Source organism: Gavialis gangeticus, unplaced genomic scaffold (assembly GCF_001723915.1).
Source record: "Gavialis gangeticus isolate Ggan-Ray unplaced genomic scaffold, GavGan_comp1, whole genome shotgun sequence".
Classification (NCBI taxonomy): domain Eukaryota; kingdom Metazoa; phylum Chordata; order Crocodylia; family Gavialidae; genus Gavialis; species Gavialis gangeticus.
Window position 1 is genome coordinate 2,326,530 of NW_017728998.1, and position 27,445 is coordinate 2,353,974.

The 27,445-nt window shown below is 47.0% G+C and overlaps 2 protein-coding genes across 2 annotated transcripts in view; one reads left to right on the forward strand and one right to left on the reverse strand.

Annotated features, from left to right (window-relative positions):
- FANCA (Fanconi anemia complementation group A) overlaps positions 1-23,169 on the forward strand; it is a 44,294-nt gene extending 21,125 nt beyond the window's left edge. The window contains exons 18-43 of the mRNA XM_019505248.1: positions 618-706; positions 1,191-1,251; positions 1,340-1,389; positions 1,837-1,913; positions 4,194-4,301; positions 6,735-6,877; positions 7,336-7,406; positions 9,210-9,309; positions 10,397-10,596; positions 11,352-11,448; positions 12,065-12,241; positions 13,333-13,406; positions 13,701-13,829; positions 14,656-14,746; positions 15,742-15,908; positions 16,757-16,862; positions 17,063-17,122; positions 17,534-17,638; positions 18,074-18,186; positions 18,469-18,610; positions 19,292-19,354; positions 20,170-20,275; positions 21,098-21,173; positions 21,777-21,933; positions 22,299-22,391; positions 22,856-23,169. Of these exons, the coding sequence (XP_019360793.1) occupies positions 618-706; positions 1,191-1,251; positions 1,340-1,389; positions 1,837-1,913; positions 4,194-4,301; positions 6,735-6,877; positions 7,336-7,406; positions 9,210-9,309; positions 10,397-10,596; positions 11,352-11,448; positions 12,065-12,241; positions 13,333-13,406; positions 13,701-13,829; positions 14,656-14,746; positions 15,742-15,908; positions 16,757-16,862; positions 17,063-17,122; positions 17,534-17,638; positions 18,074-18,186; positions 18,469-18,610; positions 19,292-19,354; positions 20,170-20,275; positions 21,098-21,173; positions 21,777-21,933; positions 22,299-22,391; positions 22,856-22,963 (2,763 nt within the window). The 3' untranslated portion in view covers positions 22,964-23,169. The remainder of the gene's footprint in view (positions 1-617; positions 707-1,190; positions 1,252-1,339; positions 1,390-1,836; positions 1,914-4,193; positions 4,302-6,734; positions 6,878-7,335; positions 7,407-9,209; positions 9,310-10,396; positions 10,597-11,351; positions 11,449-12,064; positions 12,242-13,332; positions 13,407-13,700; positions 13,830-14,655; positions 14,747-15,741; positions 15,909-16,756; positions 16,863-17,062; positions 17,123-17,533; positions 17,639-18,073; positions 18,187-18,468; positions 18,611-19,291; positions 19,355-20,169; positions 20,276-21,097; positions 21,174-21,776; positions 21,934-22,298; positions 22,392-22,855) is intronic.
- A 283-nt stretch (positions 23,170-23,452) lies between these two features.
- The window catches only part of ZNF276 (zinc finger protein 276), a gene marked incomplete at its 5' end in the record, with an annotated part of 12,972 nt that continues 8,979 nt past the window's right edge, over positions 23,453-27,445 (reverse strand). The window contains 6 exons of the mRNA XM_019505249.1: positions 23,453-23,885; positions 25,048-25,147; positions 25,346-25,463; positions 26,014-26,089; positions 26,167-26,277; positions 26,682-26,762. Coding sequence (XP_019360794.1) covers positions 23,600-23,885; positions 25,048-25,147; positions 25,346-25,463; positions 26,014-26,089; positions 26,167-26,277; positions 26,682-26,762 — 772 coding nt within the window. The remainder of the gene's footprint in view (positions 23,886-25,047; positions 25,148-25,345; positions 25,464-26,013; positions 26,090-26,166; positions 26,278-26,681; positions 26,763-27,445) is intronic.

Sequence of the window (27,445 nt, forward strand, 5' to 3'; positions counted from 1 at the left end):
CATGAAATGATCAAAGCAGGCTGTCAGGACCAATAGTTGTATGGCAGGAAAATACAGAAGAGGTAACAAGAGAAGCTAGAGAGGAGTGGAGGCTGCAGATAAAAGCAACTTTATCTGGTGATGGGAGGCAGACAGGTTCAAAGATGATATGATTTTCTGGAAAAGGTACTGCTTGAGATTTTGGAGGTGCAGGTGGAGCATCTCACCAAGCTGATTGTTTTCTCAAACTGAAAGACTTGGGAACTGACTTACTGGGATGCAGAAGGGTATGAAAACTTTTGGAAGAAATATACAGAGAAACATGGTACGGGGTGGGGGGGTAACATCCTGATGAAGTTCCAAGTGAAAAGCTCTTCTGGTTTCTTTCAGCTCTGTGTTAGTTATGCTTGCACACAAGGAGACACTATAGTTGGGTACAGGTTGAGCTTCATTTCCTTTCCCCTGCTTTTCTTACATTGTTACTCTCCATAGCAATCACTGGCATCCTTTCGGTCTTTGTACTGTGAATACAGTGAAGGTAAAATAGTGAATTACTAGGCTTGAAAGAGCAGGCCAGACAGATTTACTGTCATCTTAACATCCTCATTATTTTTTCCCTTGTCACCTACATGAGCCAGCCCCACTGCCAAGCGCTTCAGGATGTTGAAAAGGCCATTCAGATATTTGAAAATACAGGGAAGATCCCTACCAGCGTGATGGAAGCCAGGTATGGTGACTGCCCAAGGGTTCTGCAAAGTATGCTATTTCAGGAGTATGTCAAAACAGAAATGGGGGAAAAGGCTTAGACTGAGAGCAAAGGGGTATCTAGGAAGAGCTCCCTATTTTATCTAGTGCTGCAATAGACACCTAAGCCCAGGCTGTTTGTGCAGGTGATATGTAAGAGGATGGGAAAGCCGCATCCATGCAAGAAATGACCCACAGCTTCAGGGTCTTTTCATTAGTACGAATGCTGTTGGTGTGAATTTGGATTCATTCTCTTGTGAGCAGCTGATAGGGGAAGGAAACTTGATGCTAACAATAGTTAACACCTATATTAAGTGGCTTTGTTTAGAAGTGCTGCCCTCTTACGGGTAATAGACTTTGTTCTGGGTTTTAAACACTCCTCATGTACAGCCAAGCAGACATCACACTTGGTAGAACAACAGTGACTCTCTATTTAGCTGCTGCTAACCTTTGCCATGTCTTTTTAGTATTTTCAGACGACCTTACTATATTTCCCGTTTTATTCCTGCTTTACTCCAACCACGAGTGGTTAGTACTGGGGGCAGGGGGTATGCTTCCATTTGTAAATTTGTGAATAGTGAATGCTCTTCTAACCCAAATGTTTTCTCTGTTACAGCTCCCTGAAATTCCAGATTCATGCATGGCTCTTATAGACTCCTTAAAGAGGTACTGAAAACAAAGTGCATGATGCAAAGGGAATTTCTGATTTGCTAGGCTTTTTCTTAGAAGTGTTTGACTGAATCAGGTTATCTGAGGCCCATAGTACTGCAGGACACTTTGCTTACAGATTGGTACTTATTGGCAAACTCTAAGGACTGTTCATATGAGATGCCCTGATTCAGTCTCCAGGTCTAGTGTCTTGCATGTAGTGTCTAAGACTTAGTTGTAGCTGTCAGAACCTTATTAAAACACTGAAGTAGTCCTATTACATACACAGTGATAGATTCATAGATTCTAGGGTTGGAAGGGACCTTAGTGAGCCATCTAGTCCGAAAATGTTCATTTAGCATTGTACACCTGCCCATCAAGTACTGCAGTCACAGACATATATGGGAATACATATTAATTCTGTCTGTCTCTGTCTGATTCATATATATTTTTCTCTTAATTCAGAGCCAATAAAATTCCCCCAAATGTGTACTCCAGATACATTCAAGATTGTCAAGCTATGAAAAAGAAACTGGTACAAGGTGAGAATCTGTTTCCTTAAACATGTATGTTGGCAAAATGAGCCAAGATTAACTATCTCTGTTTTTATTGATGCCCTTTATGATCCTTGGGAAAATTCCGATGCAAATCAGTCCATTTCTTTGTGTGCGTAAACATAAGTGATTTATACTGTATTAATATATGAAACCAACAGCTCCGAGTCTTATCAGGAAGTTCGTGCTGTCTTATCTGGGCTGTGACTGATCCCAGAACTAGCTACTTTAACACTGGGTTGGATATTTCTTTGCTGTGCAGCCAAACCCCTTATCCCCACTAGCCTGGAGTGTCAGAACCCGAGTCCTGGTCTCGTGCAGGACAGTGCGATTGTATATTAGCTGTGGTGTGTCTTAGCACTGAGTTAAAGTGCCTAGAAAAGGGGCCAAGGGAGTAGGTGGAAAAGTAAGTCTGAAACTGTAACTGTTATGGTTGCCAACCCACATCCATTGAGTTTAGTTTGAGATCTGACCTTAGCAGCTAGGCTGACAGCGTTGCACAATTTTAATGGACTTACTTCGACAGCCTCTCTGAGCAAGGGGAGTTTCAGTCTGCTGACTTTCCCAAAATGGGGCCCATCTTCAAACAGTAACAGAAGCAACAATACTGAGTTAGGTCCACTAAAGTCAAATATTCCTAGTTTGTGTCAGTAACTGAGCTTAAGTTAGTATACAGACTATACTAAGGAAACGTCACACTTTTTTAAGGGGTCTCACAAAGTTGCTGTTGCTCTATAGGTATGTTTTGACCCCTTCTACTTAACACAAGGACAGAAGTTCTGTCAGTCCTCTGATATTCAGCAGGGTCTGGCTGCTCAGTGTCCTGGAAACCAGGAAGTGCAAAAAAAGACCAGTGACAGTAGTGCAGTTCACCGTGACCCTGCTGGAATGTGAAGGCTTTCACAAAGGCAGGCAAAGTCTTTGGGTACAGGTGATATCTTTTATTAGATCAACTAAATTGTTCCAAAAAAGTTGTTCTTTGCAAGCTTTTGGACACACACATCCTTCCTTGGGCAAAAAAAAGAAATTGAAAATGGTGAGAGGTATGAAAGATAGTCAAAAGTCTGTCAGGTATGAAAAAAGCCAGTCTTTTAGAAAGCTGTTCTGAAAGAATGCAAATTTAGAAGGGTTGCAGAAAACAAAAGCAGGTTGTTTACCTGTAGGTGTCAGATGTCATCCGGGCAGGGGGTGTGGCATAAAAGTGATGTTAAAAATTAGGCCTGGTTGTTGAAATTGGCTCTTCTTCTTCAGATTGTGGAGTTTCCATTTCAAATGGCAACATGTGGTATTTTCTATATTTCGGGGATCTAGGCAGTAGCTGTATTGGTCTAAGCACAAGGGCAGGCAAAGTCTTTGGGTAGAGGTGATATTTTTTATTCGACCAACTAAATAGTTGTAAAGAAAGTTGTTCTTTGCAAGCACAAGTACATTTGAGTTAACAGTGACCTCTAGCGGCTTCTTCTGATCTTCCTTATATTGTGGCAGAACTGAATCATTTAAGCCAATTCATCACTAGTGCTCTTACACTGGCATCAATGAAGTTATACCAAAGATAAGTTTTGTCCATTATTTCTAAGCCTCCCCTAGGCTCTGCTCTAGCACAGAAAGGTGATAAAATATAATCACTTGAAACTGTTATAACAATTAGCAAATTTAGCCTAAGTCTTTATTTGGAAATCTCCATGTGTCCAAGGTTGGGTTTGTTTTGATTCTGACACAAAACCCTGCCTCCCGAACACTCACTGACCATCTCTGCTTGCTTCTGGGCCTGCACTGCTGCATATTGGAAGCTGTTTCTCTCCAGTGACAAATGGGAACTTCGCTTTTAAACAAAGATCCAACCTATCCATCTGGACTTAAATATAGTTTTTGCTTTCTTGTTTCAGCCAGGAGCTGTTGATTTTAGTCTGATTTCAGATTTTAGCATTTAACTTTGCGTTTGTGGAATGTTTTTGCAGCCTAGCTGCGAGGGGATGGAGAGCAAATCAGAGTAGGAAAGAAATTATGAAGTGAGATTCTTTCATTTCTTGGTTTCAGAGTTAAATTCTTTTCTAAGACGTAAGGTCATAAGTGATCAAATGGCATTTTAATTTTGAGGATAAAATGACGCTATGAACAGTGACGGATCCAAATTGTGTTGTGGATTTACCTACAAAAGTGAATGTAATCTTTACATAAGGCGTATGTGGAAGAATAGTAAATTATTGCTTAGGTTTCATGTTTTTAAACTGGTATAATATCTATCACATTTCTCTCCTATTTATCTAGATGGATCAATAGAAATGGAGACTGACCATCTTAAAGAGCCATTTGAGCAGCTTAAGGCTGAACTAGCTGAACTGAGAACGCTGATCACTGACCAAAGCAAATACAGTGGTATGTGGGGAGGGAGCAGGTAGCAAATAAAATGTAAGAAATATTCACAGGTGGCTGTTGGTAATTCCGGAACAACAGAGCTATGTTTTGTGCCACTGTGGTTGAAGACCAATCTCTCTGATTCATGTAGTTCCTCCTGGTCATCTTTTTAGAGGTGAGGGCCATCTTTTTTATTACAGCATTTCTCTGCTGAGAGGTTGAGGATTCCCCTCTTACTGTTGTTCAGCCATGCAGTTTGAGACCAGAGCACTGCCCCTCTGGTAGGATGTGAAATATGAGTTTTGGTGTAAGGGTTGCTTCTCTGGACTGCTGCTTGGGAACCATTGTTCCAAAATACTCTGTGGTCTCTCAGTTCATGAGCTGTGCATTAGGAAGATAGTGTACCAGCTTTGGCTTTCCTTTAACTGCGATCAAGACAGATATGTTGGCCAAGCTTAGCTGTGGTGGGACTTGTCATCCTGACAGATGAAACAAAATACATTTACTGTATCTTGAAAAACCCCGAGCAGTAAATTCCCCTGAAGAATGATGCCTAAACTAGAGTTTGCTGCTTGCTTACAAAAAGGAACAAACAAACAGCTGGTGTTTGGCATTTAACACCCTCAACTTACTTATTTTGTCCCAAGGATGTAAACATGTAAGCAATGATGGCAAGAGTGTTTGTTTGGTTTGAAGAAGAAGGGAAACGCATTTTTGTGGCCTGTGGTTAGTCTGCAGATGCATTTGGAGGTTTTGGTCTCCTATACACGTGTGGGGAGCCTGCTCCGATGCCCTGGAAACCCAGCATGTGGGAGCAGACTCAATTAATCAAGTCTGCTGGAGCACAGAAACTGATGCACCCAGGCAGCCTTCTGCATTATATGTATCAGTGTCCCTGCACTGAAAAAATGGTGACGGTGTGCTTTGAACTAAAACACGCTCAATGAGCTTTAGTTCAAAGTGTGCCCCACTGCTATTTTTCAGTGCAGGGATGCTGCTATGCGTGGTGTGCGGGGACTTTTAATTAGCATGGCTCGCAAATTAATGTGCCCGGTGTAGTGTCCCAGAGCATGTATAAAAATGTCCTTAGCGCTTTCCTTATCCTTGGTGTGTGATAAGTTGTAGAGCATATGCTGTGAGAGGCATTGCAGGGCAGTAAGTAACCCATGGAGCACTGTTCTGAGTACCAAACGGCCCCTGTCCCACAAGCCAAAATCTGGGAAGTGCAGAAGTGCTGGAAGTTCCATTTTTTTCACCCATTCTTTTGTTTTCGATTGTGCTGCTGATGAGGGCGGAGCCTGGAGGCAATTGCTGAATCTAGAGAAAAAGGTGACAGGGCAGAGAGACAGTCTCCTGGAGGTGTGGAGAGGCTGAGTGTTTGAGCAGGTCTGCACTGGGGTCATAAGCTTGACACATCTCTGGGCTCTGGTGCCTTGAGGACACGTGCTAGCTTGGATTGCAGGGGGCCCAGTGGTTCATGAGTGCAGGTAAGGAAGGTGACTGGGTGTGATAGGCCCTTATGGATCAGGCTTCCATCCTGTGTTCCTCCTCCTTCCTCCTGAATGTTTAATATCCTTATATTGCTTATGCCCTGTTGTGTTAATCCCATGCTTCAGGGTGTCTGCTGGTTGCTTGTAGGGGCCAGGAGGAAATTATTTTCCCTCTTCATTGGATTACTTGGCTTTTGGAAAGGGGAAAAGGAGGGAGGAGTTGGGTTTCACCATCCTCTGAAGCATCAGATATTAGCTGCAGCTAGAGGTGGAAGATAGGCGGAAGAGTGTTCTAACAGTATAGAAAACCTGTTAGGTTTCTGCCTGCTGTCTGTTGGTCACATGCTCAGGGTTAAACAGATTATTGGGTTTAGGTCAGGAAAGAATTTATCTTGGGTCAGGCCACTGTTTCACCTTCTACTATTGCATGGGGCACTTTCTGTTTTGCACCATCAGGTCTCTCTTAATTGCAGGGGCCTGGCATTGGTAGCACACTTATCCCTCCTGCTGTCCTCAGGCGGCACCCTGTGGATTTAGTGTTTATACTAAAGATCCTAAGTTTATTACACAGTACTCCACAGCTGTGTGTGCTGGAGGGAGGGCTCCTCTGGGTGCTTTGGAACTTCAGTGTTGTCTGTGACTGGAGGGATCTGGTCTTAGCATCCTGAGGGGGCCCCCTTCAGTTCCATGCTGTTCCAGGCAATGTTCTTGGCATTTCCAAACCAAAGGTGGTCTCAAAATGCAGAAGAAAAAAGAGTCTCTTCTGCTGCACTTTAAGGTATTATGAGACAGTGGAGTGCGTATATATTAAAAGAAGCCAAGAGGAATTCCCTCCTTGCCTTTATACAAAAAAATCAACAGCTAAGGATTTTGGAAACCGCTGTATTGCCCTGAATTCCAGCTCCTCTCTCACCTTTGCACTTGCCTTTTTTTTTTTTTCTTCTCATCCTGCTTTCTCCTGCAGCTGTGCCAGCCCAGATTGCAGTCATCTCTGAGAGGCTGACTGCAGTCCTGGGACACAGTGAAGATAAGAACCAAGCTGCCTCCCTGAATTTTCGAGTCCAAGTTAACATTTCTGACCCCAGAATTGAAGCTCCGTATCAGAATGTGAGTATGCTAGAGCTCGGAATGAGGAGGAGCACAGTTAGCTTGGGGGCCAGTGGGGGCTGTGTGTGTGCACGTGTATACAGCCCACACCAAAAGCTGACTTCTCTGAAGAATAGAAAATGTATTTGCCAGTTTGCACATCTCGTAGTGCTCTCTGGAGAACAGAAGTGTGCACTGATCCTTCCAGTCTCTGGAGGGCTGCAGAGCCCTAGGGATATGCAGTATATCATGTATATGCATTCAGTGACACAGGCTTTCTTGATGGGGCATGTCTGGATAATTGGAGGGGATACAAAACTTTCCTGGGGTTATAATGCAGAGCCTTAACTTCAGTGTCTTGGTACCCATGACTATAGCACATGTCTGTTCTAATATGTGGGGAAAGTGTGCGTGTATCCATCTAAAAGTAGATCTAGGCCCTCCAGTCACAAAGACACGAATGGTTTCTTTTGTTCCAGGTCATTGATCTCTTACTGACGTCCTTTTGCCAGAATCTAATAGCTGCTTCCTATTTTAACCCCCCTGACAGGTAAGATGTGCACATGGGCAGGCTGCTCACAGGAGTGACCTGCAGGGTGCTATAATACCTGCACTATGCAGGGATCTGTAGAGAACCCTTGTTGCTGCCCAGTATGCCAGAGTGACATTTTCAAGCCTTTACTTTGAGCCTCGCTGATGTAAAAACTACTGTATTTTGATATGATGGTGGAAATACTTTGTGCTTTTCTACAGCCTCAGTAATTTTGAAGTGAATCTTAGCTCAGCTTTCTACCAGATGACTTGTTGTTATAATACATTGCTGCCTGCTGGTAATAGTGGCAGTGTGTTGCTTCTAAAGATGGGATAGAAAGAGAGGTCTTGAGCAGAGTTTCATAGTTGGTCAGAAAGGACCTGAGGAGATCATCAAGTCTGACCCCCTGCCATGGCAGGAAAGAGTATTGGGGTCAAATGACCCCAGCAAGGTGATTGTCAAGCCTTGTCTTAAAGACCCCCAGGGTAGGAGCCAGCACCACTTCACTTGGAAGCTGGTTCCAGATTCTAGCCGTCCTGACCGTGAAGTAGCGCCTCCTGATATCTAATCTGAATTTACCCTCTGCCAGCTTGTGACCATTATTTCTAGTCACTCCTGGTAGTGCTTGGGGGAACAAGGACTCCCCCAATGCCTGCTGGTCCCCTTGGACTAGTTTGTAACAAGCCACTAGATCCCCCCTCAGCCTTCTCTTATGGAGTTCTTGGTAACTTTTTGTTAGCTCAAACTAATCAAAGCACAAAGAGGGTATTTTTCTTTGCATATGAAACACTAGAATGTCTTCTGGGTTATTTTGGGGGCTGTGGATCCAGGCATCTTGGGCATTAGCCCTATGGCCATCTCCAGTACCAAGTGGACAAGGCATGAAACTTCCTACTGAGGACGTGATCAAAAGCAGTGTGAAATGTTTTGTTTTTCTCCCTTTGAGCTTAAATTTGTGTGGGAGTCACTTTGTTCGAGCAGTTACATGCTTGTCTGAGCTGACAAATAGAGTCTGAGTATGACTAAACAGTCCTTTACCTGAAGTTCCTTTTGGAAAGAACCGTTTGCTTTTTACTCTTTCTGTTGTCAGCAATAATTGTGTAAATGTTACAGTCAAAATATTTCCTTCTTTTGCAACTCCCGAGACAGCCACAAGCTGCCTACAGTCCTGTTAAAAAAACGGGGCATGTTTTTGTGAGCGCTGCTGGGATGAGCAGCTTTCTCAGCACGGTTGAGTACACCCCAAGAGAAGGCTCACTCTTGTGCTTTGACAACCAACGTGGGAAGCCTGTCCCTTTTTTATCACACTGTGCTAAGTGATGTGAAGTAATAGTGAACCTAGCCTGGATTGCCCTACTGTAAGGTAGCCATGAAAACCAGCAGCACTTGGGGAAATTCTTTCCCCGAATTTATCTCCCCAAGAGCTGTCCCGCCACCAGCCCAGAAGGGCTATCTATATGTTAGGGGAATAGATGAGACTGTACAGCATGTTTTAAGAAATCCTGCCCCAGCTGTTAAGGTAACAGGCACCTTTGTCTCAGTTTCTCTGCCCTTGTCTCTCTCTTTGTTGTTGTCTGTGTTTCCATGTCTGGAGCAATCTCCTTTCTCTCCTTCTAGCAGCCTCCTCTCCTCAGAACTTTCTTCTTCAACTACAGTGTAAATCACTTGAAGCCCAGATGTGGTCATCTCCGATGGCTCTTCAGTCCCTGTGCAAGAACCATGACTTTTTCATATGTTTTATTGGGTCAACTGTAGTTGGGAGTGTTGTTAGATAAGCTTCTGGGCACAAAAGCATGACCATATGCTTTGTATTCTCTCTAGGCAGGGGCACTGTCCATCCTTGTTTGTGAAGATGATTTGTGGACATGGGCATCTCCTGCCTGCCTTGCTGACCAGGCTTTGTCAGCTTATTTATTATCAGGTTAGTGAAGACCCTCATGCTCAAGGCTGTCTTGGCCTCTGCATGCGAAGCATGTGGTGCATGCCCATCTGAGCCGCACTGCAGAGAGTGTTCTGCAGCCTGTTACTTTCCAAAGAAATCTTGCATTGGACAAGTGTCCAAACTCAATCTCTGGAAGTACTAACAGTAGGATTTTCCTGGAGTGTTAACTTAGCCCCTGGCACATTCTGGACTGCATGGTTAAAGTCTGTTAAGCAATGAAGATACCAAGAACACATAGCTGGATTAATCCTTAGACTTCCAGATTCTGTGGCTTTTAATTCTGTGCCTGCATTTCTTCATTAACATAGACTTTGCATGTGATGTTTGGAGTGAAGCACTGACAGTTAGTTAAGAGGAACATTTAGACATTACAGGTGCTGGGTAAATGCTGCATCAGTGTGAAGATGGTCTGTGCCCTCAAACTTTCATTCTGAATGGGTACAAGCAGTATTACACACCAAATCACATTCCCCAGCTTGCAATTTTGGGGCTACATTGTGTGTTCTGCCTCACGAGAGATGCAGACACAGAGAGCATAGCCCAGGAAAGGGTGGGGAGTTGCTTTGTGTATCATCTTTGTATCCCCTGAATTGTCCACTGGTGCAGCCTCTTATGTCTGGTAATCAGTTCTGCCTGTCCTGACCCTCTCCCATGCTGGGAGTTGACACACAGCTGCCTTATGCTGTTTTTGTTCTTGCTGAATTCCCTCAGGTCATTTCAGAGTCACTGTGTTGGAGGGGTATAAGGTGTGTGTAGCACGGTTACCATTCAGCCAGCTTCTAGGAGATATTTGAAACCCAGAGCTATATCTTGTATGGCCACTAGTTTTTAGGGTATCCTTGGTTTTGTGCCCTTCATTCTGTTCTGAAAAAGGTTAAGTTATGAGGCTGGTAAATGATTCCAACTACAGCAGAATCTGGAAAACCAGAAGTTTCTGAACTTCTGCGAGAGTGGAACAGATGTTTAGTTGCACTGAGCTGCTGTTGCAGGATTCTTACATTGCTACCATTCATGTCCTTCAAAAACAGTGAAATGCATCCCTTCAGCTGTTTCGGTTTATCTGCAGGGTCCTTCCCTAAACGAGGCTCACATCTTGGGACTGGCTGCCTTTGTGGTTCACTTATGCGAATGCAAGTCCTTCGTTCCTGAAGTGGATGTGGAATCCCTGGCTCCTCAGCCTGGCTCTGCAAGGGGTCTTCCTGTTACTGAGTTCTGTGACTGTTTACTGGCCTGCAGGACAGGGGAGTCCTTAGCCTTCTGCTTGAGGTGAGAGCCTTTGGCCATCAGATGCCTGGTTTTCCTATTTAGAGTGCCAGGCTGGATTTCCCACAAGTAGAAACATGGGCCAATGCATTCTGCCATACAGGAAGGCCCTAGGTATAGCTCTTACACCAGAGTCCACAGTAGGATTTGGCTTAAGGATCCTTTTGTTTGAAAATAGAAGTTACTTTGTCCAGTTGTGGGCTGTGTCAGCAACTTGCCAAGACCCCAGAGCAATCTCTCATTGTCTTGATCTAAAGCTCACTGAAGTCACCCTCATCTTCTAGGGAGAGGTGGGCAGATGGAAACCCCAACCGTGCCTGGATATCTCTGATCAAGTGGAAGCATCGTGTAGCTGTGATCTCCACAGGCCACACCCCTTACTAAAAAGGAGGGGGTCTCTGGAGTTCACTTGGATTCGCACAATACAGAGCCTTCAAGCTTGTACCCAGAGACACAGAGCACAGGCTTTATGGTTTTGTCCTTGCCTTTTCCCCAACTTCCTGTGCCAGCTTCTAAAATAATGGATATAGTTATCTTGACAGCTTTTTCCTTTAAAATCTATTGTTAAAGCTTGCACAGGGATTCCACTGTTGGACTAGGGGGGCACTGGGTACTGCTAAAAGTGTTCGAGATCATCATTGGTGGCATCCTTGGGTCTGTCTTGGCCCTGGACCTTCCTGGATTGAAAGTGACAGTGGTTAAAAGAAGACAGACGTAGCAAATTGGCTAAGCCAAGTAACTGCTGTCTCTTTCCTCAGGTTTTGTACTGCAGCAGTTTCTTATTATCTCTGCAAGTTTTCTTCCCTTCCTCATGGCGACTTATGCAGCTTCCTTCCTCCTGGCCTTTTAAAGAAGGTAAAAGGTGCATCAAGTCCTGCTTTGCCTAACTTGTTAAAAACGCAGTGCCAGGGCAACTTTTTGAGTGCTCAGGCTTAACAGCACTAACTACAGTATTTACCCTGACTGCATGTTGGGATCTGAGTCTCTTTTCTGTTTGTTCATTCCACGAGGTGTGAGCTATTATGGAGCAACTCTGCTTGCATTGCTATGGCTTAATGATGCACTGAAAGACTCTGATGTCTAAAATTGTACCCTGCACACACTCCGTGATTGGGACCTTGGAAAAAACCCTCTGAGTGTTGGCAATTTGACATATTTTGGGATTTTTGTGTGAACACTGTGGGTGGGTGGAATGAGAAACAACTAAGTCTGCTGAGTTCCCCTGGGCTGCAGGTGGGGGGTTTAATTTGCTGTAGTACAAAGGAGCAGACCCATGAATTCTCTGTTTCAGAGCTTGGATTTTTAGTGAACATTACAGTTTTTGCTCCATTTGGGAAGCCTGTTTGTGCAAAATATTGAACAGCTTGCATTACTGGTGCAGTGTCTTCAAGTGTGTTTGCGTGTTCCATAGTTCACACTGTTCACTGATGAAAGCAGTTTTTGCCCCTGGTGAAAGGTGTCCCTATTTTAGTTGCAGTATGTTGTGCCCCGGCTGAACTTGGAGGCTCGAGGAACTGGGTGTGAGGAGGAGGAAGTTGAACTGTCCTGGAGGTTCTTGTCCTGTCCCTCCGTGAGCTACACGAAAGCCAGTCTCTGTCTGTGGAAGCAAACGCACTTCCAGGAATTCCTGAAGGAGAAAGTATTTCAGGTGAAAGTCACTCTATGAGCTAGATTTCATTCAGATCATAATGCTTGTGCTTCAGAACTGCACTATGGGCTTTCCAGAATAGCTACAGGGTGATTACTGTGTTGTGGTAATAGCTGCTACCTGAACAGGCTGTAGGTAGGAGATGGGGAGATGAATGCAGTCCAAGTGCTGGATGTTATGTGTAGACTTCAGAGATAGGGATAAGGTGCTGGTAGGAGGCATTTGGTTGTACAGAGAAGTTTAAAACAACAAATAGATCAAGATATGATGTGTTACTGTCAGCTTGTACTGTGGGGGTGCTCTGATTATGACAATATAATAGACTAATTTCTGTCTGCCTACCTGTTTCATTTTTTTGTAGGGATTGATCTATAACACAAACCAAATCTTTGAAAACACTTGCTTTTTCTGGTGCTCTGCTTATAGTCACGAAGCCTCCTACAGCACCCTGCAAGTGGATTAATGAGTCCTATATTGATACAAAGCACATTCATAAATGTTATAGACACTCATTTTACATTAACTTGAGGATGTCTTATGTGACGGTTGTTTCTCTGTCTGGTTTTTCATTAAGAAATTTGTCTTGTGTAGAGGAGTCCTTGCATATAGTGCTACAAAGGTTTTACAGATTTATTTCATATACACTACATGTAAAATTGGGCAGGCCTGTAAAGTACATATGGAGTGAAATATGTGACTGCTTTATTGCTAGCTCTTAGTATTATTCTAGTTTTCTCTTTATGTTATCATTTGTGTAAAGTGCCATATGCTCCATGCTGGTGTCTAGGTCTTAAATATGGATGTTAGATAGATAGATGTGGTGCTTTGTAGACTTGCCTTTGGTGTGTCACTTGACTTGTGTTTCTTACCAGGAGGATATTATGGGGACAAAAGTAGTTCTTATTCCTGAGCAGGGATTCAGAACTGCATGCAGCCTCCTGCTCTGTAAACGCAGTGCACTGGGATTGTACTGGGATGGTGGGAGTGAGCTGGATGTCGCAGAGGGCTCAGCTGCATTGGGCAGTCAGGCTGTAGAAGCCTGGCGGTTTTGTTCTGCCCTTAAGGTGTGCTGATCCTCTGCTCTACCTCAGTTATCTTTCAGAGAGTGGCTGTTGTTTGAGCTTGAGATCCAGTCTGAAACAGATATCCTTTCTGCTTCTGAAAGGTAAGGGCAGTGTTACAATGGAGGTAGTTCACAATCTTTACCTTTTTAGTTTCAGAAGGTCCATGAGGACTAGGACAATGTAAATGCATGCTGTCTGTCCCTCTCCTTCCTTCCTTCCTTTGGTACAACCATTGTTCATAGTTTCATGTTGATTTCTTATATGTGCCAGTCTGCTTGACAGTGTATTTCTGCTGTGCTATATGACATTAGGGGCACTGTGTTCTTTTTAAAACAATGGAGAGAAAGCATGATGACTTGAAGAGGAAACCAATCTTTTGTTGTTTCATATTACAGGCAGGACTTCCATTACTGGGCTTTGTACGAGTGGTATCTCCCCGCATCCTCTGCTTCTGGAGGCTGTGATGGGGACCTGGAAGAGGCATGTGGCATTCTAATTAATGCATTTCTGGACTTCTTCCAAAGGTATTTATCTCTTCTGATTTGCACAAGCGCAGAAGCAGCAGTTTCACTGGGGGTCTGAAAAACATAGTGGTCGGGGCAGCGTTTCTCTCTGAACCTGCAGCACTGTTAGAAGTTCGTGTGTGAGGGTTTGTACATGTAGAGAGACACTCCAGACTTCCTGAGGGGTCTCTGTGACCCAGCATTAAGCGCTGTCTGTCACTTGCTCCTTTGTAATGGGCATGTTGTACATGTGAGTCAGCAAAAGTTGTCTGACTTATTTCATAATGGTATAGTCATCTGCATACAGCATTTGATTCCCTCAGAAAATAGTTTCCTAGGGCAATCACTGGCTGCTTGTTTGTACATTGCAAAAGGAATAGAATGTGTGTTTGCCTGCAGCACTCTGTTAGCCTGTGTTTCCAGCATAATTGACATAGCTTTAAAAATCTAATTTTATAAAAACCTCTGAGAGTCCAATTTCACAATTAACACTTAAAGATGTCCAGGCAATCCACTCGATTAGCTGGACATTTTGAACAGCCTGGGTTTGAATAAAGGGTTTATTATATCTTAAAGTTCTAAATAGGGGTGTTTGCAGACATTTCGGTAACCACCAGTATAATTCTCTACTGTGACTGTGGCTGACGGAAATCTCCAAGCCTGCTGTGGAAAACCTTTCTGGTTTGAATACCAGAGATAACACCTGCCACCCCTCTCCCTCCCCTTGTCTGCCCCCCAGTGAACCCCACTCTGTACTCCATGTAAGTCCTGCTTGTATGTATGTCTTCAGGCCTCTTCTGAGCCTGGCAGGTTCTGGGTAGTCATCAGGAGTATCTTTTAATTCCAGGTCAAAGTTGGACAGCTGTGGCCCATTGAAGAAGTTGGAGTTTTCCACTCACAGTAGCACAGTCAATCCTGATATTCTCAGCAAATTACAGGTGATTTCAGATCCATGAACCTGGCATGACAAACCTCTAATAGTACTGTATCGGTAAAATAGGGCTTGGATATTGTGCTGTATATGGTGAAAACCTAAAGATGGATTGGAATGAAAACCCACTCAAATGTAGTGTGTTAATTTACATGCCCTTAAGGTACCAAAACAATATAGGCTGCCCTGTGGCCCAGGTTCTGCCTACATGAATCCCAGCCTCATGAGGAGAGTTTGTGTTGCATGCAAAATGCAGTGACGCGCATGGATTTGTCTTGTCTTACAAAGATCGACGTTGGTAGCCCCTTCCACTCCCCATGTTTTTGTTAGTACATATACATGCTGGTTTCTGGAGCTGGGAGTTTCCCAAGGTAGGAACAGTCTCCAGCTTACAAAGACACAATAAGTTCTGCCAGACATTTTAGCTCACAGGCCCTTCTTCCAAATTGGTTCTAATTAGCAATCAAGCTGTTCTGTCTCTACCTGCAGCCAGCTGGCACTTAAAGGTGCAAATCCATTCTACTCCTGAAAACAAAGCAATTCATTTTCACCCTCATAATTCGTACTAGCTGCCTCACTCGGCAGTGGAAACAAAAGGGAGTGCATATCAGCCTCCTTGAAGTCTCCCCTTTGGAAAGTAAAGTGTAATCTATGTGTGTAGTAGGCACATAATTACTGCAGGCTGTGAGTGATCACTAAAACCAGATGCTCCTGAAGCCAGGTTGTCAAACTACAGTGCAGATTTTGCAAGCCCTGTAGTACTTTATAGAATTGCAATATAAAGAAATAAAAAGAAGCTCAAAAGAGTAACTGGGAACAGGTGCAAGGTTCAGGAAATTAGCTGACTTGCTGCAGGGTTTATTGAGGGAAGAGCTGAGATTTCCTGGCAGGTGTGCAACAGCTGAAGTCTAAAATCACCTTAGTTGCTGGTACCCAGAGTCCCAGAGGATTTGAAATGCAGACAGGAGGAAAGTTCTGACTGGATTGCTTTCTTCCTCCCAGGAAATGGTACTTGAGCTGGGGGACAGGAAGGTTTTGTCTGCAGGCCGTTTGCATGGCAGGGAACACTTCCTGTTTAGGGTGTTCCAGGCCAGATTAGCAGGTACAGGAAACGGCTCTGCTGTGGGTCAGCAGTTACAGAGACAGCAGGAGCTGCTACTGCAAAAAAGGTAAATACCGGAGCCCAGAGCCTCTAAAATGCAGGCCAGTGTCAGAAACCCAGTTTGGCTGTGCACAGGTGCAGTGCGCTATTGGTACCTCTGATCTCCCTTGGTGGGGAGAGAGAGATGATGAGGGAAGGAGCATAACATCACACTGCACTGGAAACTACCGTACCTAACCTTGTGTGGGAGGCCCAGGTTCATTCCCTACCCCAGGTATTTAGTTCTTGCTAAACACCGCCCTACCCTGGTGGACGATGCTGCTTATTTGCAGTAAGATGCCACCCTCAAGACAGACTGTTTTCTCTGGTTCTTACCTGAAGGGGCACCACTTCTCCACTCAGCTGGAGCTCCTCAGTGGTCCTGTGTAGCAGATCAGAAAAATGGTGCCATTTGCAATACACTCACACAAACAGCTGGTGCACCTCAGGGGTGGCTGGTAGCTATTTGCTGCAGGTCAACCCCCCTGGTTACTTCATAGACCTTCATCTTCATAGGGAGGGGCAAGGAACTGAACCCTGCAAAATATCCTGCAGTAGGTAGAGTTCCAAGGACCTCCCTCTCCTCCCTGACCCTCTTTCCAGCTGCCAGCACCCTGTCTCCCTGCCCATATTTACGTGCTGCAATAAGGGGCATGTTATCCTTTCCCAGGACACTATTTAGGGGGGTCCTCTTCTGGGCAAGCAGAAAAGTCCCTGGTGAATAACCCTTAAGTGTCTCAGCAGCAGATATATTTAAGAGTCCAGACAAAGATTCTCAACTCTGTGAAAACCAAAGCTGTATGCACCATGACCTGAGCATTGCTGCGTTTTCTATCCTCCTCTGGATTGAGGATTAATTTTTAAACTTTGCTTTAGGATTCTTCTGGGTCTCCCTCCACCCGTCCTTATTACAGCGTGCCAAAGAGGAAAGAGAGTGACCTTGGATTGTGAAGATTTCTTTCATTTTGTCAACTCAGAACTGGTATGTGCAACATCCCACACAACAGTAGCATTGTTGATAATTGCGTGTGGAGAAAAAAACCTTAAAAATGTAGGAGTAGAAGGTTAGGAGGGGATTGCATACCTGTATGCTCGAGGAGGAATGTAGTTGGAAAAGAAGAGATCCTGTACTTCCAGTGACCCACCACTGAGTGAACTCTTGTCTGCTTTTCTTTTTGTTAGAGGAACGTCTGCTCCAGAGGGTGCGTGCTCTCCTATGACATTACTGCTCATTTCTTCAGGGTAAGTGCTAGTTTCTCCCTTGTATTCCATTTTCCATAGTATACAGAGACTAAAATTGTTTCCTTGTAAACGTGACCCATGCAATAGGAGTGTGTTATTAGGAGTGAAATATGCTTTCTGTAGTGGTTTTGAGAAACCAAGGCAAGAACTTGACCTCAACACAGTCCAAAAACTCGTGTGTATGTGGAAAAACACTAAAAGGAACAAACATTGCATTGGATCAGTGGACTATACTGTATGACTTCCAGCCCAAACAGCCTAATAATCTAGTTGGACCTTTATGGGGGAAGTTGGGTCGTGTGTGTGTGGTTTCTCTTCCTGAACAATGCCATTCCCTACAGCTGCTTTTTATGAGTTGGCACGTAGGTGTGAAATGCATCAGAGGGGCATGTTGCACTTGTCCTCCTTCAGGGGCTGCTGAGTGCCAGTTTGGATTGTGAGGAGTCGGCACAGGGGGTTAACGATGTGCTGGCCGCATGTCGAACCAAGTGTCCCCTTCTCCTTTGCTCTGCGGGGGTAAGCAATCTCTCTTAGACTTTCTTTCCGGGTCAGTGTTAAGCATGAGTGGAGGCTGATCCTTCTTGTAAAAAGGGCTTCTAGAGTATTAGTACCTGGGACTTGGTCAGTTGCCTAAAACACCCAAACCAGAAGCACAAAGTCTTAACCCCAGCTTCAGAGCAAGAGGCACCCTGGGAACAACTGATCTTGAACCCACTTGCATGGCATATGGCAGCAAGGAGCCTGCCAGAGCCTGAGAAGACAGGTCCCTTTTCAGAATCATTTTAATTGAAAGAGGCAGGAACATGTGGCTAATGCCTTCCTTGTTAACAAATATGAGATGGTGGTGATCCATGCGCACTTGCACACTCCCCAGCAGAGCTGCCCTTGTCTCACTTTGCTACCCCCTATTTCTACCATTGCTAACCTTGCTTGTTTTTGGGTTCCTTGCAGCGGTGGTGGCCAAGGCTGGAGCCAGTGCTTTGCTCCCAGTGGACCAGGCTGTCTGGGGCTTGCCTTCCGCAAGAAATGCAGCGGCTGAAGGAGTGCCAGTGTTCTGCAACCAGGTGAGTGTGAGGCTGCAGCAGGGAGGAAAACAGCTTCTCAGCCTAGAAATCTTATGATTAAAACATGCCTGCACCAGAGCTCTGGGCAGATGGGTTTGGCATTGCCATGATCCCTTGGTCAGATGGTCTAGAGAACTGCCAAAGGCTCTGCCGGGCACTGAACCATTATCTCCTCCCTCCCCCCATCAGGCCTTTGACCCAAGGTCCTGACTTCCCCCTCTTCCCATATGCACCCATGGGTGCCTTTCTCCTGAACTGCTGCGCTCTGTTGTCATTTCTTAGCTTCCTCTCCTCAGAAGTAGCATTCTCCCTTCCGGATGCCCCTTGGATTTCAGCTGCATTTCTGCATTTCACTATTCAGCAGCAAGTGGCCCACGAAAGAAGAAGCGAGGTCCTGAGAAGGCTGGGCTCCAGCGTAGAGCAGGCAAGGCTGGACATCGGGAGTCCTTTGCCCTTTTCTTCCCCTGGAAACACCACTGGTAGAGAGCACCACCAGTGAACTCTAGATATTGGCTCCCAGCTGCAGCAGGGAGCTGTAGGCTGAGGTGTACGTGCAGGCCTAGAATGATGGAATCCTGGGAGGGCTTTGACTAGGGCAGGGGTTTGGTAGACTCTTGGAAAGAAGCAGATCTCTGGGCTTTTCCAAAGCACTCTCTCTTCTCCAGTTCTTTATGCTAGCTCTTTGTAAGATGACTAGCACAGCCCAGTTTGGTGAGCTCTCCAATTCATTTGGGTATCTGTGGATCTGGCCCAGGTCTCAGTGTTGGTCCCTTCTGACTGCTGACCTCTGGGGAGGCTGGTTTCTGCAGTTACCGATTATGTGATTTAGGGTGGAAGTTTGCCTTGAGAAGACATAGCCTGTGTTGCTTGGTGCTTCTAGTCACTGCTTCCCAGGCTCTCCTTCACCGGTGGTGGGGAAACTGCTGCCTCTTGTGGCACTTTCATGTGGATCTTTTTTATGCTAGGCTGTTGAAGAGCATGGCACTGCATGCAGAAGACCAGTAAATCTCCAAGATGTACTGGCTTGGGGAAGGCTTATTTTGTGGATGGCATGTACAAGTGTCAAGTCAATGTGTAAATAACGAGCAGCTTTTCTCACTTGCAGCTCCTGGTGTCTCTGCTCTTCTTCTCGCTCCTGGACGTGATCTCGACAAGATTAGCACCACAGGTAAATACACCCTGGGCCCGCACTTAAAAGCAGGTTCCATCAGTGCACTCAGGTGCACTGGCTTGTCTTGCCAGAGGCCAGGGGAAGGGAACATCCCAGCTGAGCAGGACTGGCTAGCGCAGCTGCCTTCCTGTATTTAGCAATACTGCTTCTCTCCCACCATGACAGCTTTTCTTAGGTGTCTCTGATGCCTCCCTCCTTCCAAACCTTCCTGTGCAGTCAGTCTGATGTCTCATTCAGTGCAGTGCAGAACATCTTTTAGATTTACTGCAGGAGATAGGCCTGGTGCTTTATGGGGGGGGTGCCCTAACGACCACCCAGCCCAGACTGCAGTGACTAGGAAGTATTGTGGGTGGATTAGTGTCAAACAGAGCTTAGGGCTTTTTAAAGGAAAGTGTTTGTCTAATGCCGCTGTCCCAAGCAAAGGAGACCCCAAGGTGTGGACCAAAAGGATGAGGGTTGAATGATGTTTGAATGTTCACTGATGCCCAAATCCCCTGCAAGCTCAGTGCTGGTGTCTGCCCCCTGTACAGCTGGAGAAATGGCTCAGAGAAGCGGAGGGAATAGCTGAGCTTGTGCATGGAGCACAGCTTGGGTGAGCTCTGGAGGGGCAGCGGTGCCCCTGGGGAGACCTGGAGACTCCTGTGCTAGCACTGATGCATTGGATCCCTGTTAGGAAGCCTTGGCCTGAAGGAAAGGAGAAGGCTCCATCAGCCTGCTGAGCATGTTAGAGCTACCCTATCTCGGCGTGCCCCTTTGGTTTGATGTGTACCAGCTCACAGGGTAAGGCGCTTCTGTCCTTCTCATGTACCCAGGAAGGGGTGGATGCTCATGAGGCTTTGGAATGGTGCCTGGAGATCCTGCGCCACCTGGAAGAGCGGGGCATGTCCTGGCTGGTTCTCTTCCACTCTGTAGACAAAGGTGAGCAGAATCCTCCCTCCCCCACCGCTGTGAATGCCCAGCAAAAGGATTCTCCCCTCAAGCTGGTGGAGGTATTGTCTCAAGGGGACCCTGGGCCCCATATTCATGGACCAGAGAGACATTAAGTGCAGTTTAAACAGAGATCATGGATTCTTGTCCCATTACCTGGCAACTCCGGTTGTTCCTATAGATTTAATGTTTGCTTCTCTCTCCCAGCACGGCTCCCTCCCCACTCTTCCCCTTAACTCGTTCTCTCCTTCCCTTGTCTTTTTTATTGTAATTTATTTCTCCTTATACTCTGCTTTCCTTCCATACCATCTGATGAAGTGGGCTGCAGCTCACAAAAGCTTGTGTTAATATCATGTATGTAAAATACACGCATAATCTCCTTTGTTTAGTCTATAAGGTGCAAATCTATGCTGCCTGCCTTGTAATCACCCCCAAAAAACGACACTTCTCAGGGGAGCTTTTCCTGACTGAAGGTGTCTGGTATCATGTTGGGAGCTGTCAGCTGCTGTAGGTATTGGCAGGAGCTCAGCCAAGGCCTGCCAGATCCTCACTGAACCTGGCACATTGCTTTTTTTTTGAGAGAGCTGAGAACAAATAGCTTTCAACCTTCAGGTGTTGGCAGTAACTTGCCTAGCATGAGTGCTGTATGAGAACAGTCCTGCAAGCCTCTTCCCCACCAGTGCCTTGACCCAGACTCAGCGTATAAATAGTCTCTGCTGGCTGGAAGGGACGGGGCCTACCGTCTGCACTGCTGCGGAAGTAATTGAACAGGCTCGGTGATCATTTTACCCACTCTTGCTTTGGAAATTACAGGCCATGGCTTCTATCATGTTCTACGCCATGCAGTCTCTGACCAGTACATCAGGCTGCTGCCTCTTGCATTCTTCAGGTAACCAAAGAAATCCTATTAACTTTTACCCACTTGGGTATTTTCCCTTTTTTAAAAGTGGGGGGAGGAAGTGGTTGGCTGTTCATAGGTAAGCGCCATGCTCTGGGACTGAGAACTTGGGCAAGTCTGCATGTGGAGGAGAACTCGCAATCCAAGTGATACTAGAAAGAAGTCTAAGCATCTCTGCTCAGGATAACTGCTTCACTGAAGTGAGTGACCTCTCCTGGCCTGTGTCTATCCCCCCTTGCGGGAGCGTTTCAAGGGCTTAGTTCTCTGGTACCTTCCAAAGCTAGGAATCGCTGTAGTCTTCTGAAGGCTGCTGCTGCTGCTTTGTTGATCAGGCTGCGATGGCTTTCCCTGCTCCCTGGGACGCCTTTGCTCAGTGATGTTTTCATCAGTTAAGTTTTGTGGAATCCCTCATTACAGCTGTTCAGCACAGCTCGGGTGTTCACGGATGGGTATTCGCTGTCCTAGCTTTTGCAGGGGAGGCAGTGGAAATGCTGGGTCTGTTTAGCTGTTGCCCCTCTCGTGCGTCAAACTGAATGGAGAGAGTGAATGCTAAGGGAACGTTTTGCTCACACTTCCTGCTATGGTTTCTTCTAGCCTTATCCCTGGCTTTCACCAAGAGCTGTTTGTGCGAGAGCCTAGCTTCCTTGCTGTTGTCATTGACTCATATATTCAGCTCCTTCAGCTCTTCGTCGATGGCGGGAACGCTTCTGGATCAGACCAAGAGGCACAAAGCATGCATGCTGCAAATGCTGTGAGTGGTGGTCATGGGTCCATTCCCTTCCAGCCAGCCAGGCCTGTTGCCCCTCCCTGGAAGCTACAGTAGGTCTCCCTCTTCTCACTGCCCTACACAAATATTGACTCTCCAAAATGGCCAATGCAGTTGATGTGGGTAGTGCTCAGCCCAGCGGAGCACTAATAGCCTGCGGGGGCTGATGTCAAACAGATTCCCATCAGCAGCACTAGCACAGGAGCTTAGAGCACCCTTTCATGTGTGCCTGTGGCATAGAGATCCAGCCAGGGTGTAGCTGAGAGGGCAGGTATGCAGACGGCTTGTGCAGCAACAGGCAGTGCCCTGTGCCTGCAGTCGTGATCCTGAACCCAACCTCTTTTCCCCAGGTGGATTCTTTAGAAGCAATAACAAAGGCACGGCAGTTCCTGCTTCATTCAATCCCCCGGTGCCCCAGGAAGAGCTTTACAAATGTGCACCAGGTATGTGGGGTCTTCCCCTCCCTTTCAGCCTGCAGGTTGCACGTCTTGCTTGCTGCCTGCATGTATGCACCCCTTTGTCCTCCTTACAAGACTGACCCTGCCCAGTTCCCTGAGCGCAGGGCATCACCTGCCTGAGGACAGGCCACCCACGCAGCACTGTACGCTCCCCTCCTCTCTAGCAGGCTCTACCTGTTCAAGTGACATTTGTACTTTCTTGCAAGTTTCTCTTCAAACTTTGTGCTTAAGAGCTGCCGGAAGCGTCCAGCTCACTTGAACCGCAGCCTCTGCATGTCCCATGGTGTGGCTCTCCTCAAAAGTTAACACCCACTGCCCACATGAGTCAGTACTAGTCCCATCCCCAGCAGAGGCACACCTCAGCTGTTGGCAGACAGCATGACCTGGCACTGATCTTGGCTCTCTCTGAAGCAGCAATGAGCCCCTAATATCAGCTTTTCCCCCCCCAGTTCCTGGACCTCTGCGAAGAGTTCGACCCAGAGATGACAGCTGCTCTCTTGCACTACTCGAAGCCTGCAGCTGACTTGGAGTACCATGATGGCCCAGATCTTTTCTGAGTGGGACTTGCAAGCCATGAATCTGGCCCTGCAGCTGCAGAGACGAGGGTCTAGCAAGACGCAGCTTCTGGAATCCAGAGCGGCTGGGCCGGCCCGCTCCTCCCCCTTGCAACCAGGATGGCTGGGTTCCGATTTTCCTCTGTAAATAATTTATTACAAGCATAACCATGAAGCTCTCGTTACAATAAAAAGTTGGTTACAAATTTCATTTTAGACTTTGGGAATTGTGATCATTTAAAACCCAGGTCTGATGGAATCGCTCGTGGCCCCCTGGACCCTCAACGCCACCCGCCAGGGAGTGCCAGAGGGGCCTGTGGTTTGTGCAGCTACATCCCAGGGGCAGCACGACGGGGTTGGATCAGCCTGTGGGTGGAGGGGGACTGAACCCCTGGCTTCCTTAGATTAGATGGTGATTGCTTAGGACGACACTGCTGAATCAGACAGAAGCACGGAGAATCACAGCATGGTCAAAGCTTTCTTGTTTTTTTGTTTTGTTTTGTTTTTGTTTTTTTTCCCGAGCAAGCTGAAGCAAGTTCCCCCGAGTCCTTTTGGAGACTAGTGAAATGTTGATGAGAAATCCCCACGCTGCAGTACGGTTTCTACAAAGCCAGATATCCAGGACACCCCAGCTGCCCTTCAGGTGGGCTCCTGTTGGGCAGTCACTTCCGGCTTCACTGCCTGGCTCTCTGCAGTCCCCGTAGCATTCAAGAGGAGGATCTGCTCCGGCTCCAGTGGCTTGGCTTTGTCTTGATTCTGGGTGAGGGGGTGCACCATGGACATGTGGACGTTCAGGTTGTGGGCTTTCTCGAAGCGCTTCCCGCACTGGTCACAGGCAAACTCCAGCTCTGCCTCTGCTTTGTGTTTGGTCATGTGGTATTTGAGAGACGCCCGCTGCCTGCACTGGAAGCCACAGATTTCACACCTGGAAGGCAAGACACTGCATAAGCAACAATACGAGGGCCCCAAATGCAGCTGCTGGGGGTTGTTGCATGTTGGGAAGCATATTCTGCCTGCCTGATCGAAGAGCAGAAACAATTAAAAAAAAAAAATCTGCCACACGCAATCCTGGTGGTGGCTGACATCGTCCGTTAGAGCCACCAAGACTGCGGGGGAAGGGCACAAGAGCAGCTCCGTACTCAATGTGCTTGAGCTCAGGCAGAACAAAGGAGAGAGGGGATCAAGCCCAAAGGGAAAGCTGCAGGGCTGGGATAAAAGGCAGCTCAAAAGCCAGCGACTCCCTGACATGTCAGACCAGCACAAGATGACTTGTCATCTGGTGCAGACTGCGACCAGTTCCTGTTTCCTGGGGGCGTGGGAAGCAGTGATCGCTATGCTTCCTAGCACAGGAAGCAGAAGTGTGAAGACCCTGCTTTCCAGGAACTGTGGGGCCTAAATGGCCCGGGCTGATTCAAACGAGCTTTAGAGAGATCTGGGCCCAGAGCCCTTCCTCCTGCTTTCAGAAACTAGAAATCCACATCAATTGTCAACCCCCAGGCAGAACTGTCTCTTCCCCTTGGGGTGTTCTCTGCTGTGGAGAACTCCACACCTCTCACGGTGACTGCTGCAACAGCAAGTGGATCCAAAGCATCACCTACCCTGAGGCTTTCACATAGGCAACAGTCCTCTGCTTCCCTGACTAATGGGCAGCACAGATGCTGCCTCTTCATCTTGGATATTTGCCAAATCAGTTTTTTTTTTCTCAACTAGGGTGCCATGAAATCCTTTTAAGACCCAGGTGCTAACACTGTTCAGTGGGCAAACTTGATGCACAACACAAACCCAGAAATGTCAAATAGGAACCCACAGCTGGGGTCTTTCTGAGTTCTTTGCAACAGGAAAACTGCTCAATATTTTTCTTCAATTTAAAAAGGAAAATTTAAGAGCTGGCATTTTCCAAAGGCGTCTTGAGTCTAAATCTAGGTTCTTAATGAAGCCAGACAGACTCAGTGACCAGACATGCATGAAAAAACTAGCAGGAACCAGCATTGGTTGGAGCCAGCTGCTGACACTGATGCTGCCTATTCATTTACCATCTGCTTCTCCCCCACCCCGGGTATGTGCCAGGACATGCGAGGGGCACTTACTGGAGAGGCTTTGCTCCCGAGTGGCGCATCTGATGGACCGAGAGGTGCTTGCGTTGCTTGAAGGTCTGCCCACATTCATCACAGATATAATTGCGTACCTCTGCAATGAGAGCAGTGGAACTGTGATGGGGCTGAGGGTACTGCTAACAAGCCCCACGCTGGCAGCTTTTCAGAGCTCCTTTCCCAGCCGAAACTGGAGCCATCGCTTTGTTTCTCTCATGTGGTGGCACAGCAGAGGCTTATTTATGCCCACTTGGGTAGGGAAGGAGGTGGGGAGGCCGGGTAAGGACAGACGTACCGGTGTGGATGAGCTTCACATGGCGCTGCAGGTACCGATCGATCATAAACACCTTGTTGCACCCGGGGTGCGGGCAGGGCCTCTCCCGAACCTCCTCATGATGCTCCTTTATGTGTTTCTAAAGACAAGGACCAAGGGAGACACTTGGGGACTCCTCTGAAAGTCCAGAGTGGGTTTTCCAGAGCATGCCACAGCATGCCTCCCTGCAGGGCAAGCCCCAGGGCAGAGCAGGCACTGCTGCAGCCTCTCCTGGCAGCCTACAAGTAGGCTCCACCCTTGCTGCAAGTGACAGGTGCCAGCATGGAGCTATCAGTTGCAGCAGGCCTGAAGGCTGAGCCCTTCTCTAGGGGTTTTAGTGGAGGAGCCCGATTCCCGCAGCCATTCTGTACCAAGCAGCCCATTACCAGCAGGCCAACGGGTGGCCGTTGATACAGAGGATGAGGCATGCTACAAAAGGAGCACAGATTCACAATCACACAAGATCACTCACCCGTGCTGTTAGGCTGGGAGTGAGGGGCTGACGCCCAGCTGAGAGAGCTGGAGGGCAGCTTCCAGACTGATCCTAATCCTCTGCTGACAGGAGAGACCTCCTGCACCTTTCAATACCTGGCAGCAGCACCCCTTGCCATGCAAGTCAGCACAAGCCAGATGCTTCCTTCTTGACTTACCTTCATGCCGTCGGCCCCTCTGTACACAGCCGTGCATCCCTGGTAAGGACACTTGTAAATGGTAGGCAGCTCCTCTCTGAAAGGCAGAGAATCGCCACTGTGAGACCGAGTCAACCACACCGGGTTGCGCCCCTCAAACCTGCACTCTGTTACCTTTCACACTTGATCTTTTTCTTCCAGCCTGGCTTGGGCCCTGGCTTCTTCCTTATTTTGGGCTCTTCCGCCTTCTTTGCATCTTTGCTTTCACTTTTTTTGCTGGACCCCCTTGAGGAAGGAACAGGGATGAGAGGTGAATGAGACTGCGTTGGAGAACTGAATTGTGAAATAGTGGCAGTGCTGCCTTTTAACTTGCAATACAGCATGGCTTAGAGGACAGAGAAGAAACATAAGCTCGTTGCAGCCAGGGTGGGACAGAAGCAGCAGTGCACTGTACACAGGACTGGTGGTGGGGAATAGAGCCTATGACTAAAACTATAAGGCTAAGGCACAGCCAGCCCTAGTTGCTGACAGGCTGGGGAGAGGGTGGTGGTGCTGTGGGAAGCTCAGATCCCAAGGCTGACTGAGAAGCACCCTTCCCTGGGGTTAGGGGAAGCCCATGCCACACCTAGTCCACGGACAAAGACACCAGAACCATGTTCACCTTTAGCAGAGACAAGAAAGGCCCTTACTTCTTTTCTGAGTAAGGCTCAAAGGAATCGTCTGAAGACGGTGCATTTCTCTTATCGTTTTCATCTTCACTCAAGAAGTCTCTGAGAAAAAGAACAGGCGCTTTACTCAGGCAGGGCTTGGCCAGCACCAGGCACTCAGATGCTCTGGTCTCATCATCATTCATTCTTCACCGCGCTAATGCATTCATCTCCCTGGCAGGAAGTCGCAACAACCTGGGCTGCAAAAGCTTCTCCGCTACAGCCTCAGTGCACACAACCCTCCCTTCCACAAAACACAGGAAGCTGCCAGATGAGTTCCTCCCAAAACTAAAGCCCCATAAGAATAACCTGGATGTTTTAATGAGACAATCTGGCAGTTCTACCACCAGCCTTTCCTGGAAGAGTTGGGACAGGTTATCTGCACAGAGCAAGACAGTGAAGCCGTTGTTCTTCAATGCCTCCTTCCTGACTGCACTTATCTAAGTTGGGGCTTTCTGTGCTAATTACATGGACAGAAGTAATTAATTCAGGAGGCCAAAGAACCCAGCGGCATCCTTTACATCGCTGTTTGACATGTTTCACCAAGGGCCTGAAGTCAAAGGTTGCCAAAGGCAGCACCAGACCTTTGACCCGGAACATCAATGTCAAATAGTCCCAGATGCAGTTTTGTTTCACAGATATTAGGGTTGGAAGGGACCTCAGCAGATCGTCGAGTCTGACCCCCTGCCCCGGGCAGGAAAGAGCGCTGGGGTTAGATGACACCAGCCAGGTGCATGTCCAGCCTC